Source organism: Quercus suber, unplaced genomic scaffold, assembly GCF_002906115.3.
Source record: "Quercus suber isolate HL8 unplaced genomic scaffold, Cork oak 2.0 scaffold_6, whole genome shotgun sequence".
NCBI classification, from domain to species: Eukaryota; Viridiplantae; Streptophyta; class Magnoliopsida; order Fagales; family Fagaceae; genus Quercus; species Quercus suber.
In genome coordinates, this window is record NW_027069472.1 from 1,873,073 (window position 1) to 1,888,731 (window position 15,659).

Genomic DNA, 15,659 nt, shown 5'->3' on the forward strand with positions numbered 1-15,659 from the left:
TTTAAAATTTTAGTATATTGTATCAACTATTTTTTGTTAGAAAATAATCACATCATTTTAAGAAGGGTTTGGAACTAAGACTAAGTGACTAACACTTACGGTCTCGTTTACTATTTTCATTTTTCACTTAATAAAAAAGCAATCGACCAATTTTTCCAATTGGGGTTTGCAGTTGGTTACAATAAAAAGAAATTACAAAAATCAATACAAAACAAAATATAGAAATACAAAATTCATATGTAAATTATAATAAAGATAATTTTAACCACTATAATTAGGTGACAAAGTCTTTATCTAAGTAGCGTTACATCTTACAGTTACATGCTCTCTTGCATGAGGAGAACCATGGTTCAAATCTCTATCCATGGTTTAATTATCAAATTATTAATATATATGTATATATATATATAAATAATTAGGTGCATTCCATTTCCAGAAATACACTAAACTTCGCATTGTTCAGGAAACATCTTTAAAAAGGAAAAAGACTGTAGCTGCTTCGCAATCATGTCTGTGTTTTTTCTGATATTATTTGAATTTTGAAGAATGGGAGGAGAGAACAAGACTTAATAAACAAACTTGTGCAATCATTTCCAGTTAGTCGATCTTCATTCCTCGCTGTTGGTCCAAACTGGTGAGACCTGCGTAATCTGTTGGTCCATATGGTTGAAAATACTCTGCAAATATTCCCTTCTTTCTTTTATGCTTAGTTCCCATGTCTTTGCACAATTGATCATTGTACCAAATATTAATGTTCCCAATACATGACCTCTGGAAATACCTTCCAGCATATTGCTTCATGTTATTTTCCCACATTATGACATCCTTTTCCATCTCTCTTATACTAGGCAATTCAAAGTTCCCATCAAGCAAATGTGCTAGCCATTGACATCTAATTTCAGAGGTAAACAAATTGGAGAAACCCTCTGCATATCCTATTATGGCTAGTTGTGGAATTCGAGGATGAATAATCTGTCTGCAGTTTAATAAAGAAAGCATATTATAAAATGAGTCAGAATGATGCAACACTGAATGGTCTAAGGTAGGCTTTTATCTGTCAAGAAATTATAAAGATAACTACCTCTGACCATTATTTTAAAATCGCTCATATATTTTAAATTATTTCAAAAGGGTCCTTATCGTCATCTAATTAATGGAAAATATTGACATAGAAAATAGAATTCATGAAATCAAGGTCATTTAGGTGGCGTAGACCCATGACATGGCCTAAATTCCATTTGCCACTTCATTTTCCATCCATCAAATGACGATAAGGATCTCTTTGAAAAATTTTTAAAAGCATGGGGGAAGTGGGAATATTTTAAAGTACAAAGATGATTTTTGAGATAAATATTAAAGATTGAGAACTAAATATGCAATTTAGCCTAACTTTAATAAGCTGTCAAACCTGTAGAGGGGAACTATTGAGCTTTCTGAACCAACAATGTACTTCTGGAAGGTTTGAGATTTGAACATTTTCTTTAGCTTTTGGTCACCTTTGTATCCTGTGGCTAGAATTACAAGATCTGCTTTTAGCAGCTGAGGTTCTCCAGTAATGATCAGACCTTCTTTGCAGAAGCTAAAGCTCTGTGATTTCTTTAAAACAATGCTTCCTCCTTCCACTTTGTCATAAAAATTTTCGTGCAAAAATCCAACCCGACATGAAGAGAGATCTTGAAAAAAGCTGTGTTTTGGTATCAGTCCATGTTTCTTCAATGGGAGTTTCCATCTAAGATAGCTCTCAGCAAATTTTGAGACTCCCCATCTCTGAAAATAAACCTTCAGCATCATACACATATTTGTTTAAAAACATGCACATTCAAAGGATAAGACAAAGAATACCAGGGGTGAAAGCATGGTAGCCAAAAACTTGAGTAGGAATGGTTCACCAGGCTTATGAACCAGAAGCTCCGAAAAACGATTGCAGTACAAGAAGCCAATGCTTACTCCCCAGAAAGTGCCACTGGGGAGCAACCAATGTGCAGTCCTTTGAATCATTGTGCAAGGGTACCGAACTCCTATATTAAAAGAGATAAAGATATCTATGAGCAGGCTTAACAGCGACTTTTCAAAGTATAGCGCTTTTTAACTTCCCTTAGGTACAACTTTTCTAACAACCTCATTTTCAAAAAGTTGAACAATAAGTTATACCAAGTAGACACCTAATCAGAAAGTGAAAATTAGAGGCCAATGTGAAAAAAGGACATGTTGAGAATCATTAGCATTTTTGAGAGACAACTACTGGAGTATTCTGAACTTCACATCAAAACTATAGAATCAAAACATCTACTTTGTGCTGGTATTCAAATGATAAGCTCAATTAAAAATTTTGAGCTGGGGTGTCCTTATTCCTTGAAGTTGCCTCTACATGATATTCTTATATAAATTTTCCTTACCATTTGCATTTGCACATTCTGCTGCAATGTCCACCGCAGATTTCAGTGAACCAATGATTACAATTCTCTTTCTTCTGATCAATTCTGCTGCACTGGCGCTGCCCATTTCAGAGTAGTCCATGGAATGGATCACCTTACCTTCGAACATTTCAGGGCCTTGATCTGGAGGGAACTCGGGTATGTTTGGGACATCACTGAATCGTCCAATACAAAGAACCACAAACTCAACTTGGTGAACCTGGCCGAATAAAACATAAGCTCAGAGTCTATGTATTCAAGAATGAATTCTTTCTTATCTTTTGGTTAGTATTTGGTCCTGATCAATTCTATAGATACTAAAATTAGGATTATACATCATTTTGAGTATGATTTTGCATTAGGTGTGTTATTGACCATGGCAATGGAGCATGCCGTTAGTATCAAACTGCAAACTGCATACTGCATAATACATATAAAGATTGAATGAAGTGGGCAAATATAGTTAGCTAACATTTCTTGAAAGAACTGTAATTGGTTTTGAGAAGACAAGTAGTTTGCCTGTGTTCTAAGATCTCTTAGATGAATTACTTCCTACATGGATAGGTCTGATAAATGACCACGTCTTAAGACTTGTGGTACATCATAGCTAGGGAATAGGGGATTTAAATCCTAAATATTTCCGTTGAAAACACTGCACATAGTGCCAATAAGTTTTTTTTTTTAATCATAATTATAACACTCTCCCACACATATAAATGGGTTCCAACACATCTTGTACACTCTCCCTCACATTTTTAATCATAATTAATCATTTGGGTAAGGTTTCTCTTTTACACGTTTTGTTGCACACACCATACACATTATTTTTTGAACTGAAATCGTGACTTCAAGACATGATTTCATTTCAAAAACTGAATCGTGTACTTTATGTGCAATAGACGCTGCACTAATAGTTTAACCATAACTCTAACAAATAACAATGCCTTACACGGTACTAGACAGCAAATACCAACATAAATGATAACTACCTCTGTGGAGTAACATTTGGTATCTTGCACGACAATGTGCCATTTCCCTTTAGAGCAAAAAGGCTTGCTAGTTCCTCCCCATAGATCCCATGACTCCATCTCTTCAGAAGGCTCTCCAACGTAGTCTATATCAATGACTTTGGAGTTGAATTTGATGTAAGGAATGATGCCAAAGTGCTGAGCATAGGATTTAAGATACTCCAGCACTTGAGTGTGAGTAGGACGCACTTCTTGCACTGAAGCAGGCCATGGGAAATCTGTAAATTGGTAAGATTTTTTGGAATTTTGGAGTTTGGTGGACTCTATAGTATGATTCCATAGTCCTCCTACGCCCTCTTTAGCTTCAAAAACAATGGGATTAAAGCCCTTCTCCAATATGTATTTGCAAGCAAGAAGGCCACTCGTTCCGGCCCCAATGATCGCCACCCGTTTCTCCATTATTCAATTTCTCCGTCTAGAAGTTTACAGAGAGAGTTTGTGTGGCTTTCAGCAATACTGAGCCTGCTTTACATAAGTGTATGAGAAGCACATGAGCTATTTTTTGAAGCAGAAGAAGCACATGAGCTAATTTTGAGGATATATTTATTGGGAAAAAAACAAATGAGTGATCAATACTTGATTTATTCAATGTTCCTCTTCCAAAAGAAATAATAAACAAATTGGGTGATCCTTACATGAAATCCACTTTCAAGATTGTTTTCATCATTCTTATATTTCATTTTGTTTATTTGGAAGTGTCTCATATGTTTGTAAGTCCTTGCTATTTTAGCATTTTGCATTCCTCCAATAGCTACCAAATATATATATATTTTAGCATTTTGCATTCCTCCAGTAGCTACCAAATATATATATATATATATATGAGTCTTGTTGATAAGCGCCCTTAGGGCATTTGGTAATAGATTATTTTAGGAAAGTTTTTATAACACATGGTTTTCTCTTTTCTCATAAAAAGTTTCTTAAAATATTTCTCAAACTAATTCCCTTAACATTAGGTATATTCTTTTTACATTTATTTAGCCTATAATGTAAGATTTACATTGCAAGTATAATGTAAACCTATAATTACCCTATATATTAATAATAAAGTCAAAATCCTTACAAAATAATATATATATATATATTCCAATCTTAGCTGCTGGATCTGGGTGAAAATAGCCAAATTCCACGTTTTGGCAAAATTTATGACGAACTAGCACTATTTTGGAAATATTTAGCAATCTATCACTTTTTAAATACTCGAGTTTCACAAAATCGAGTCTAAATAGTACTCGAGTTCAGTCAACCCGAGTTTCTAGGTGAGTCGCCAGCGTGGCACTGCTGACTTGAAATCTGTGTGACTAAAAAAGTAATGCGGTACTCGATATTATGGAAATTGAGTACTTCTTTATAGTACTCAATCCTAAAGAAGTCAAGTACCTTGTTTTTTTTTTTTTAGGGGAAGTGGGAATATTTTAAAGTACAAAGATGATTTTTGAGATAAATATTAAAGATTGAGAACTAAATATGCAATTTAGCCTAACTTTAATAAGCTGTCAAACCTGTAGAGGGGAACTATTGAGCTTTCTGAACCAACAATGTACTTCTGGAAGGTTTGAGATTTGAACATTTTCTTTAGCTTTTGGTCACCTTTGTATCCTGTGGCTAGAATTACAAGATCTGCTTTTAGCAGCTGAGGTTCTCCAGTAATGATCAGACCTTCTTTGCAGAAGCTAAAGCTCTGTGATTTCTTTAAAACAATGCTTCCTCCTTCCACTTTGTCATAAAAATTTTCGTGCAAAAATCCAACCCGACATGAAGAGAGATCTTGAAAAAAGCTGTGTTTTGGTATCAGTCCATGTTTCTTCAATGGGAGTTTCCATCTAAGATAGCTCTCAGCAAATTTTGAGACTCCCCATCTCTGAAAATAAACCTTCAGCATCATACACATATTTGTTTAAAAACATGCACATTCAAAGGATAAGACAAAGAATACCAGGGGTGAAAGCATGGTAGCCAAAAACTTGAGTAGGAATGGTTCACCAGGCTTATGAACCAGAAGCTCCGAAAAACGATTGCAGTACAAGAAGCCAATGCTTACTCCCCAGAAAGTGCCACTGGGGAGCAACCAATGTGCAGTCCTTTGAATCATTGTGCAAGGGTACCGAACTCCTATATTAAAAGAGATAAAGATATCTATGAGCAGGCTTAACAGCGACTTTTCAAAGTATAGCGCTTTTTAACTTCCCTTAGGTACAACTTTTCTAACAACCTCATTTTCAAAAAGTTGAACAATAAGTTATACCAAGTAGACACCTAATCAGAAAGTGAAAATTAGAGGCCAATGTGAAAAAAGGACATGTTGAGAATCATTAGCATTTTTGAGAGACAACTACTGGAGTATTCTGAACTTCACATCAAAACTATAGAATCAAAACATCTACTTTGTGCTGGTATTCAAATGATAAGCTCAATTAAAAATTTTGAGCTGGGGTGTCCTTATTCCTTGAAGTTGCCTCTACATGATATTCTTATATAAATTTTCCTTACCATTTGCATTTGCACATTCTGCTGCAATGTCCACCGCAGATTTCAGTGAACCAATGATTACAATTCTCTTTCTTCTGATCAATTCTGCTGCACTGGCGCTGCCCATTTCAGAGTAGTCCATGGAATGGATCACCTTACCTTCGAACATTTCAGGGCCTTGATCTGGAGGGAACTCGGGTATGTTTGGGACACCACTGAATCGTCCAATACAAAGAACCACAAACTCAACTTGGTGAACCTGGCCGAATAAAACATAAGCTCAGAGTCTATGTATTCAAGAATGAATTCTTTCTTATCTTTTGGTTAGTATTTGGTCCTGATCAATTCTATAGATACTAAAATTAGGATTATACATCATTTTGAGTATGATTTTGCATTAGGTGTGTTATTGACCATGGCAATGGAGCATGCCGTTAGTATCAAACTGCAAACTGCATACTGCATAATACATATAAAGATTGAATGAAGTGGGCAAATATAGTTAGCTAACATTTCTTGAAAGAACTGTAATTGGTTTTGAGAAGACAAGTAGTTTGCCTGTGTTCTAAGATCTCTTAGATGAATTACTTCCTACATGGATAGGTCTGATAAATGATCACGTCTTAAGACTTGTGGTACATCATAGCTAGGGAATAGGGGATTTAAATCCTAAATATTTCCGTTGAAAACACTGCACATAGTGCCAATAAGTTTTTTTTTTTAATCATAATTATAACACTCTCCCACACATATAAATGGGTTCCAACACATCTTGTACACTCTCCCTCACATTTTTAATCATAATTAATCATTTGGGTAAGGTTTCTCTTTTACACGTTTTGTTGCACACACCATACACATTATTTTTTGAACTGAAATCGTGACTTCAAGACATGATTTCATTTCAAAAACTGAATCGTGTACTTTATGTGCAATAGACGCTGCACTAATAGTTTAACCATAACTCTAACAAATAACAATGCCTTACACGGTACTAGACAGCAAATACCAACATAAATGATAACTACCTCTGTGGAGTAACATTTGGTATCTTGCACGACAATGTGCCATTTCCCTTTAGAGCAAAAAGGCTTGCTAGTTCCTCCCCATAGATCCCATGACTCCATCTCTTCAGAAGGCTCTCCAACGTAGTCTATATCAATGACTTTGGAGTTGAATTTGATGTAAGGAATGATGCCAAAGTGCTGAGCATAGGATTTAAGATACTCCAGCACTTGAGTGTGAGTAGGACGCACTTCTTGCACTGAAGCAGGCCATGGGAAATCTGTAAATTGGTAAGATTTTTTGGAATTTTGGAGTTTGGTGGACTCTATAGTATGATTCCATAGTCCTCCTACGCCCTCTTTAGCTTCAAAAACAATGGGATTAAAGCCCTTCTCCAATATGTATTTGCAAGCAAGAAGGCCACTCGTTCCGGCCCCAATGATCGCCACCCGTTTCTCCATTATTCAATTTCTCCGTCTAGAAGTTTACAGAGAGAGTTTGTGTGGCTTTCAGCAATACTGAGCCTGCTTTACATAAGTGTATGAGAAGCACATGAGCTATTTTTTGAAGCAGAAGAAGCACATGAGCTAATTTTGAGGATATATTTATTGGGAAAAAAACAAATGAGTGATCAATACTTGATTTATTCAATGTTCCTCTTCCAAAAGAAATAATAAACAAATTGGGTGATCCTTACATGAAATCCACTTTCAAGATTGTTTTCATCATTCTTATATTTCATTTTGTTTATTTGAAGTGTCTCATATGTTTGTAAGTCCTTGCTATTTTAGCATTTTGCATTCCTCCAATAGCTACCAAATATATATATATTTTAGCATTTTGCATTCCTCCAGTAGCTACCAAATATATATATATATATATATGAGTCTTGTTGATAAGCGCCCTTAGGGCATTTGGTAATAGATTATTTTAGGAAAGTTTTTATAATACATGGTTTTCTCTTTTCCCATAAAAAGTTTCTTAAAATATTTCTCAAACTAATTCCCTTAACATTAGGTATATTCTTTTTACATTTATTTAGCCTATAATGTAAGATTTACATTGCAAGTATAATGTAAACCTATAATTACCCTATATATTAATAATAAAGTCAAAATCCTTACAAAATAATATATATATATATATTCCAATCTTAGCTGCTGGATCTGGGTGAAAATAGCCAAATTCCACGTTTTGGCAAAATTTATGACGAACTAGCACTATTTTGGAAATATTTAGCAATCTATCACTTTTTAAATACTCGAGTTTCACAAAATCGAGTCTAAATAGTACTCGAGTTCAGTCAACCCGAGTTTCTAGGTGAGTCGCCAGCGTGGCACTGCTGACTTGAAATCTGTGTGACTAAAAAAGTAATGCGGTACTCGATATTATGGAAATTGAGTACTTCTTTATAGTACTCAATCCTAAAGAAGTCAAGTACCTTGTTTTTTTTTTTTTTGGTAGTAGAAGATTGGTTCCCACCAACTCTGCTTAAACTTCCAAGCAAGTGATGAAATGTAAATGAAAAAGAAGATTTTTTCAAAAAAAAAAAAAAGAAAAGAAAAAAAAAAGAAAAGAAAAGAAATGAAAGTTGGAATAACTGGGTTTTGAAATACCTGTTTGAAGGGAAGAGTTGAATAGTAGTAGTAGGTAGCAGGGAGCTTCAAACAAACAAACAAAAAGACAGCAAGTTCTCTAACTCTCTCTTAGACAGAGTAAAATTGGATTTTGGTTCTAAAAATGGAGATGCTAAGATAGAAAATATATATAAAAAAAAAAAATGAAGCAACGGCCATTTTTAAGCTCAGGGTGACTTAAAAATGAAGCCGCTAACTGCGATGTAAAGAAAGAGATAAGAGAAAAGAGTTTTTAATAATTCTAATAATGACTTTGAAAAGTCAGTTGTCGTGTGGGAGTGGGATGGATGGACAAAAAGGTGAAAAGAAAGCAAGGGCGGCACCACCTTATGGCCAGGTGGTCCCAAGACCACCCTAACCTAAAAAAAAAATATATATATATATATATACATAATAATTTAAAATTTTATATTTATCTACCTTTAAAAAAGATTTTGGGAACACCCTGAATTTTTTTTTTATGCCAATAAAATTAAATTTTGGTCCATAATTTGAGCAACTTAATAATATATTAGGGTTTTCAAGCAAAAAGAACCACATGCTTTTATATTATTCTTTTAAGTCTCTACTACGGCTTTACTTTTAAGGTCCGTTTGGATATAACTTATTGTTGCTTATTGTTACTGAAAACTGATTATTGCTGAAAACACTGCAGTAAAATAATTTTTAAATATATGAATAGTACTGTGGGATCCATTTTTAATATTTTTTAATGAGTGAACAGTATTGCATAGTGCGTGAACAGTGCACTATAGTGCGTGAACAGTAATAATTGTCTCATGCACAGCGATTTCACGTCATTNACCTAAAAAGTTCATTTTTATATAACATCAATTAATTCATTCTATATATATATATATATATAATAAGCCTTTTATTTTTATGATTATAATTAAACATGTGATTGTCCATTCTAAGGTAATTTGATTAAATTTACATGAAAAGTGTCACTAAATACTATGTTTAACATTTTGCTATCATGTTATTAGTAATAAACTTATTATATTTTTATTTATATAATTTAAATTTTATTCATTATATTATTTATGATGTCACCGGTTTGACCATCAGTCGGATCTTGGTCTGACCAAAAAACCAATAACTAGTCCCTTTTCCAGTTTTTTCACCGTATTGGTTTATAAAACCATGAAACCCCCCCCCCCCCCCCCCCCGCCCGAAAAAAAATTGAACGAAAATCTAAAAATAAATAAATAAAACCACTAACAAGGCCCAAACCAAATATCAATAGAAAAGCCCAGTACAAGATCAATCTCATCTCATACTAAGACTATCACTACTCCAACACCAACACGATTACGTTTTTAATTCAATAAATATTTATAAAAAAAAAAAAATCCCCACTGCCTCAGTGCCTTGTGGATTCACAGATCATTAAACAATTTAAATTAAAACTAAATCAAACCTAAAGGCTAAAATGAAATAAGAAACTCACTTACTCTCCCCAGCCATCACCGTCCATCCCTGTTTAGCAACACTAATAACAACTACAACTGAACTCCATAATGTTGTAAAACTTTATGTATTTGCGTGTTTTTTGGTTGTTATTGTTAATATATAAATTTTTCTTTTTATAGGATTGTGTAACTTATGCTTCTTGAGGAACACCCTGGAAAAAATTCCTGAAGCAGCCATAGAAAGAAAGGGTTTGCTATTTGTTTACATTTCATCACTTGCTTGGAAGTTTTAGCAGAGTTGGTGGGAACCAGTCTACCACTACGAAATAAAAAAAAAAAAAAAAAAAAAAAATAACAAGGTACTCGACATCAGTAAGATCAAGTATTGTAAAGAAGTACTCAATTTCCATATTATTGAGTACTACATTACTTTTTTAATTACACAAATTCCAGGTCAGCAGTGTCATGCTAGCGACTCACTTAGGAACTCGAGTTCACTGAACTTGAGTACCATTTAGAATTCGATTTTGTGAAACTTGAGTACTAATAAAGTGGTAGATTGCTAAATATTTCCAAAATAGTGCTAATTTGCCACAAATTTTGTCAAAATATGGTATTTGGCTATTTTCGCTGCTGGATGTGATCAATAAGGTTGTGTAGTGAAGTGTTGGCTTTGGTTGAGTTTTGGGTGAGAGATTTGATTTTGGTGTGGGCTATTATTGGCCAGTTTTGGTGCATGACCGGATTTTGTGTGATGGTTCATAGCTGCGACCAATGGGAGCTGTGGTGGTATAGACTATATAGTGGAGAGGAAGAAGAACTGGAGAAGATAGAGAGGTAGGGGAAGGTAAAATGCATTTTTTGGTTCATCAAATTTAGGGACATTCAATATTGATCCCTCAATTTCAAAACATTTGATTTTGGTCCTTCAAATATTTTTTAAGCTCCACTCTCCATTTGGGTAGTTGTTTTTAAAAGTGCCTTTTGATTCTTTGAAAGCATTAATATAAAAATCACATTTAAGGTTTGTTTGGTTGAAGTGAAAATTGGAGGAATATAAAATGGGGAGAGAAAAAGGGTTTTTATGAGTTGTTTGGTCGGAAAATAGAATTAGAGCATCTCCAATTGATTAGCTAAATCTATATTTTGGAGAGTAAGCCCAAAAAACTAGCTCCAACCGATTCTCTATATGCAAAACTTTTCCAATTTCTTTTTTTTAAAGTTGTTACAGTCGTTCTCTTGATCTAGAGAACACTGTAGCAACTCCAAATGAATTTTTCTAATTAAAAAAATTCATACATCTCAATAAAAAAACAATTCTCTCTCTCTCCTCTCACAGCTACAAACACAACAATCTTTCTCTCAAACATCTCTAAACTCAAACATAATCAAATTATCATAATACAAACTCAAAAACACAATTTTAAAATTAATCAAATCATAACAATAAAAGCAACAAAAAAAAAAAGAAAAAAAGAAGAAGACAGAAGACAAAAACCATTTAACCCATTTGGACTGCGTTGGGAACGAAGATGAGTGATGACACAGTGACCCATCTCTCTTGTTCTTTCTCTCTTTCTTTTCTTATCGCAGAGAGAGCTAGTGAATGTTCTAGAATCAAGAAAAAAAAGAAAAGAAAAAGAGAGAGCTGGAGAAAGAAAGAGAGAATGAGAGCTAGATTCCCTGGAATGTTCTTGAATGAGGGAGAAAATGAAAATAAAAGAAGGGGGGGGGGGAGATAGAGATAGGACACTAGACACGTGTGTGGAGGAGAAAAACAAGAAAAATAAAATGAAATGTATGGATGAAAATGAAATGAAAGAAAGGAAAAATAATCTTTCTCTCAAACATCTCTAAACTCAAACATAATCAAATTATCATAATACAAACTCAAAAACACAATTTTAAAATTAATCAAATCATAACAATAAAAGCAACAAAAAAAAAAAAAAAGAAGAAGAAGACAGAAGACAAAAACCATCTAACCCATTTGGACTGCGTTGGGAACGAAGATGAGTGATGACACAGTGACCCATCTCTCTTGTTCTTTCTCTCTTTCTTTTCTTATCGCAGAGAGAGCTAGTGAATGTTCTAGAATCAAGAAAAAAAAGAAAAGAAAAAGAGAGAGCTGGAGAAAGAAAGAGAGAATGAGAGCTAGATTCCCTGGAATGTTCTTGAATGAGGGAGAAAATGAAAATAAAAGAAGGGGGGGGAGATAGAGATAGGACACTAGACACGTGTGTGGAGGAGAAAAACAAGAAAAAAAAAATGAAATGTATGGATGAAAATGAAATGAAAGAAAGGAAAAATAATATAAAAAAAAATCTTAATTGAAAAATATTGCGAAAAATATTATGGACGTAACACTTCTCATTGAAAAATATAGTTGTTAAAAAAAGAATAAATAATATTTAAATGAAATAGAAAAATGATAGAGAATCTATTGAAAGATGTATTTAAAAAAGTAACTAGGTAAAAATTAAATATCATTGTTCACTTTCCAAACCAGACAAAAATATGAAAAAATTGTTAGAGATGCCCTTAGAAAGATTTTGGTAGGATCCAAGTAAGACTCACTAAAATACAATTTCTCCAAAATGAAAAGAAAAGGAGCAAAAGCTCGTGGGTGGTGTGTGTGGACGAAAAAGTCCTACCAACAATATTTTTTTCTCTTTTTCTTCTTTGCCATTTTGTCTTTTTCTTCTCTGCCATTTTCTCTTTTTCTTAAGTTCTCATTCGGTTTTTTTTTTTTTTTTTTTTACTCATACGTTTTGGGTTTTTCTTGTTCTCACATTTTTCTTTTCCTAACAGTGACATACACAAATTTCAATAAAAATATAATGTCGTTACCTTTTGTTTCATTTGATAGGAATACAATAGTAAATTTATACAATTTTTTTTTTATTATCCCATTATTTTTTCAACCAAATAAATGAGTTTTATATCCTTTTATTTTTTCACCCCATCCAAACATACTAAGAAAAAACTAAAACTTCTTATATATCCCTACTTTTCAAATATCTCCTTATTTTCTATCACACCACTTTTCCATCTCAACTAATTGGATCCTTAGTATTGTTAAAACGTGTATTAAAAAAAAAAGTGTTGTTTCCGTCAAGTATACATTTGGATAAAATTATTCTAAAATTTATATTTGGAGTTTAAAATACCCAAAAGGGGCATAATTATATTGTTATGGTTCTTTTGTCATCTTCTAAGACAATAATAATATATTTTTTAACAGTGCAATATCTTGGTATAAATAACAAGAAAAAGTAAATTTCCACTTTATTAATGTTTTATATTTAATAATATTTTTTTGCCCAAGTCTATCTCTTACCACATTCCTTTATTTCACTGTTTTCCTCCCTTAATTATTTTGCATGTCCCCCACAGTCTCGCCCCCTACCGAAAATATTTTTCTTTTACTTCAATTTTTAGATAAAAGTTGAAGTGTAATTAAGATTGTCGTTTTACCAAGAAAATGAAAAGAAAAAACAAGCAAAGTGTATAAAGGTACTCCCCATATTATTAAGGGACAGAAAAAAAAAAAAAAAAAAAATATATATATATATATAGAAAAAGAAGAAGGACTAAAATAAAATCTTTAGTAATTAAACAAAAACTAAAAACGATCCCTTTTTATTAAAACTTGTAGGACACAAAGCAAAAAAGCTTGGATTTTTAATTATTCTTTATATTTATTGAAGTTGTTATATACTAAATTGATCCTAGAACTAACTTTCATTAACTCTTATGGTCCATTTGGATTGAGGGGAAGGAAGAGAGAGTAAAGTGGAATTAGCACAAAATTAACTTATTTTCAACAAATTCTACTCTATTCTCCTCCGCTCTCCCTCCCTCCCCCCTCAATCCAAACAGGCTCTTATGGGCAAATGAAGTGTAAAACTTACTCCTTATATTATTACAGGACGAAAACAAAATAATAATAATAATAAAAATAAAAACCACACAAAAATTTTGGAATAAAATATAATCTTTATTAATTAAACAAAAACTAAAAACGATCCCTCTTTATTAAAACTTGTAGGACACAATGCAATAAAACTTGTAGGGAGACCATGCAAAAGGTCAAAATGCAAAGACACCTCCTTTTGGATTTAATATTTTTAATAATTCTTTATATCTTTTTGAGGTTTTCATATAACTAAATTGATCCTAAACTAAATTTTGTTAACTCTTATGGACAAAAAATCACATGATCATCATGTGACCATGTAGGGTCTGTTTTTGTTGCCCAAGCCCAAAGGATATGGGTTAAAGGCTCAACGAACCCAGAACAATGAATTTGTAGAGAGTGGATCGAAGGTTTAGGCGCTGGCCGGCGTTCACGAAGCATGAACTCTTTCCTTTTATTGAAAAATACTTGGAACAATTTACAATTGGGGGATGCTCCTCGACCCATGGCCGAGGAGGCTTTTTCTTCCCCCCTTCCCCAAAAAAACACCCTCAGTTACATTTTGCTCACATTTCTTATATATCCCTCTCTTCCTCCTCCTGTTGATCATCTATTGGCCTTCTCCCTGACCGTCTATCCCATCAAAGGTCATATCCGTGCTCAAGTGGTTCACCATGATCGATGTCGCCCTGTCAAGGGGTTACATCCCCATTAATGCGGCCAGAGGGTTAGGTGAACGTATTCAATGCGAGGTGACAGTTCACCCAGGGCTTTCCCTTCTCCGTACCGAGGTCTCGGACGGCCGAGGATAGGGTCATCCTCAGACCCATCATGCGTCCTTGGCGTGGGCCATTTTGGCCTGGGTTGAAATGGGCTAAGGCTACCCGATTTTCTGGCCCCACAATTGCCCCTCAAATCTTGCTTGCACGCATCCTCGGGCGGGGAGAAGGATTTTGACACCCTCGGCCTTACCCCTCCACCCCTCGTCAGTGCTGGGGTCTATTCACTCTGCCAAAGGCACGTCGCTGACGTTTCGGAGCACGTAACGTGCCCATCATTAAATTCAGGCGGCTCTGTGCTCTCCACGTCTAATGAGGCATTACCCATCCAACGGTGGAGATTCGTCTTGCATTTATGAGCGGGAAAACCCGCATGGTTCCTCGATTTGGGGTATAAATACCCGTATGAACCGCTTCTTCCTGTTCCTCATTTGTAATCGAGAATATTCGTGCGCCTCTCCTGAGTTCAACCACATTCTCACTAGCACCTCCAGCACAAAAGCCTGTCCGAGGAGCCTTTCTTCTTTCCAGTAAGTCGCTCTGTTTCTCTCTGACCTCTCTTTCTCTTTACCCTTTTTTCTACTTCGCCTGTTCTTTCTTAGTTCTTTAGGCGTCAACTGGGATGGGTAGGTTTAAGAAATACGTCGATACCGCGGAGGCGATGGAGCAATTCATTACCGACCGCAGAATTCCCGGCAATGTAGGTCTGAGATATTGTGAGGACGGGGAGTGGCGCATACACAGGCAGGAGGGCGAGGTGGTAATTCTCATAGTCGCCTTCCTTGAAGGGGGGATTGACGATCCCCATGGGGCCGGTGATGAAGGATTACCTCATGCACTTTCGGTTGGCCCCTACCCAGTGTGGGATAAACGTCTTTAGGATTCTAGGCTGTGTTGGACGCCCTGAACGAGAAGATGGGGCTGAGGTTGACCCACCATGTCGTGAAATGGTGTTACAACCTTTAGCTTCTTAAGGCCAAGTCGGTTACCTGA

The 15,659-nt window shown here is 34.7% G+C and overlaps 2 protein-coding genes across 4 annotated transcripts; both read right to left on the reverse strand.

The window, feature by feature from the left end:
- Window positions 1–223: 223 nt before the first annotated feature.
- On the reverse strand, window positions 224–4,022 carry LOC136061063 (probable flavin-containing monooxygenase 1). Its single transcript, XM_065773217.1, has 5 exons — window positions 3,404–4,022; window positions 2,397–2,634; window positions 1,843–2,018; window positions 1,409–1,767; window positions 224–976 (listed from the first exon to the last, which is right to left on the reverse strand). Exons 1-5 carry the CDS (start codon window positions 3,839–3,841, stop codon window positions 598–600), a joined length of 1,590 nt encoding a protein of 529 aa, XP_065629289.1. The 5' UTR covers window positions 3,842–4,022; the 3' UTR covers window positions 224–597.
- Window positions 4,023–4,896: 874 nt separating this feature from the next.
- LOC112034054 (probable flavin-containing monooxygenase 1) lies at window positions 4,897–12,174 on the reverse strand. Of its 3 annotated transcripts, none has more exons than XM_065773227.1 (5): window positions 11,475–12,174; window positions 6,940–7,440; window positions 5,933–6,170; window positions 5,379–5,554; window positions 4,897–5,303 (listed from the first exon to the last, which is right to left on the reverse strand). In XM_065773227.1, exons 2-5 carry the CDS (start codon window positions 7,375–7,377, stop codon window positions 4,917–4,919), a joined length of 1,239 nt encoding a protein of 412 aa, XP_065629299.1. In that variant the 5' UTR covers window positions 7,378–7,440; window positions 11,475–12,174; the 3' UTR covers window positions 4,897–4,916. The 3 variants fall into 3 exon arrangements, with proteins under 3 accessions (XP_065629299.1, XP_065629296.1, XP_023922606.2); XM_065773224.1 differs by lacking the exon at window positions 11,475–12,174 and adding an exon at window positions 8,533–8,776 and having other exon boundaries at window positions 6,940–7,443; XM_024066838.2 differs by lacking the exon at window positions 11,475–12,174 and adding an exon at window positions 8,533–8,775 and having other exon boundaries at window positions 4,899–5,303.
- Between the last annotated feature and the right edge of the window lie 3,485 nt (window positions 12,175–15,659).

What these genes read in the sequence shown, in the direction of transcription:
- LOC136061063 (XM_065773217.1), bottom strand. Translation starts at nt 3,841, where the DNA reads ATGGAGAAACGGGTGGCGATCATTGGGGCCGGAACGAGTGGCCTTCTT. An exon ending in AGAATGTGCAAATGCAAATG is followed by an intron (nt 2,019 to 2,396) that starts GTAAGGAAAATT and finishes CTTTTAATATAG; the next exon opens with GAGTTCGGTACCCTTGCACA. An exon ending in TCAATAGTTCCCCTCTACAG is followed by an intron (nt 977 to 1,408) that starts GTTTGACAGCTT and finishes ATTAAACTGCAG; the next exon opens with ACAGATTATTCATCCTCGAA.
- LOC112034054 (XM_065773227.1), bottom strand. Translation starts at nt 7,377, where the DNA reads ATGGAGAAACGGGTGGCGATCATTGGGGCCGGAACGAGTGGCCTTCTT. An exon ending in CCAAATGTTACTCCACAGAG is followed by an intron (nt 6,171 to 6,939) that starts GTAGTTATCATT and finishes TTATTCGGCCAG; the next exon opens with GTTCACCAAGTTGAGTTTGT. An exon ending in AGAATGTGCAAATGCAAATG is followed by an intron (nt 5,555 to 5,932) that starts GTAAGGAAAATT and finishes CTTTTAATATAG; the next exon opens with GAGTTCGGTACCCTTGCACA.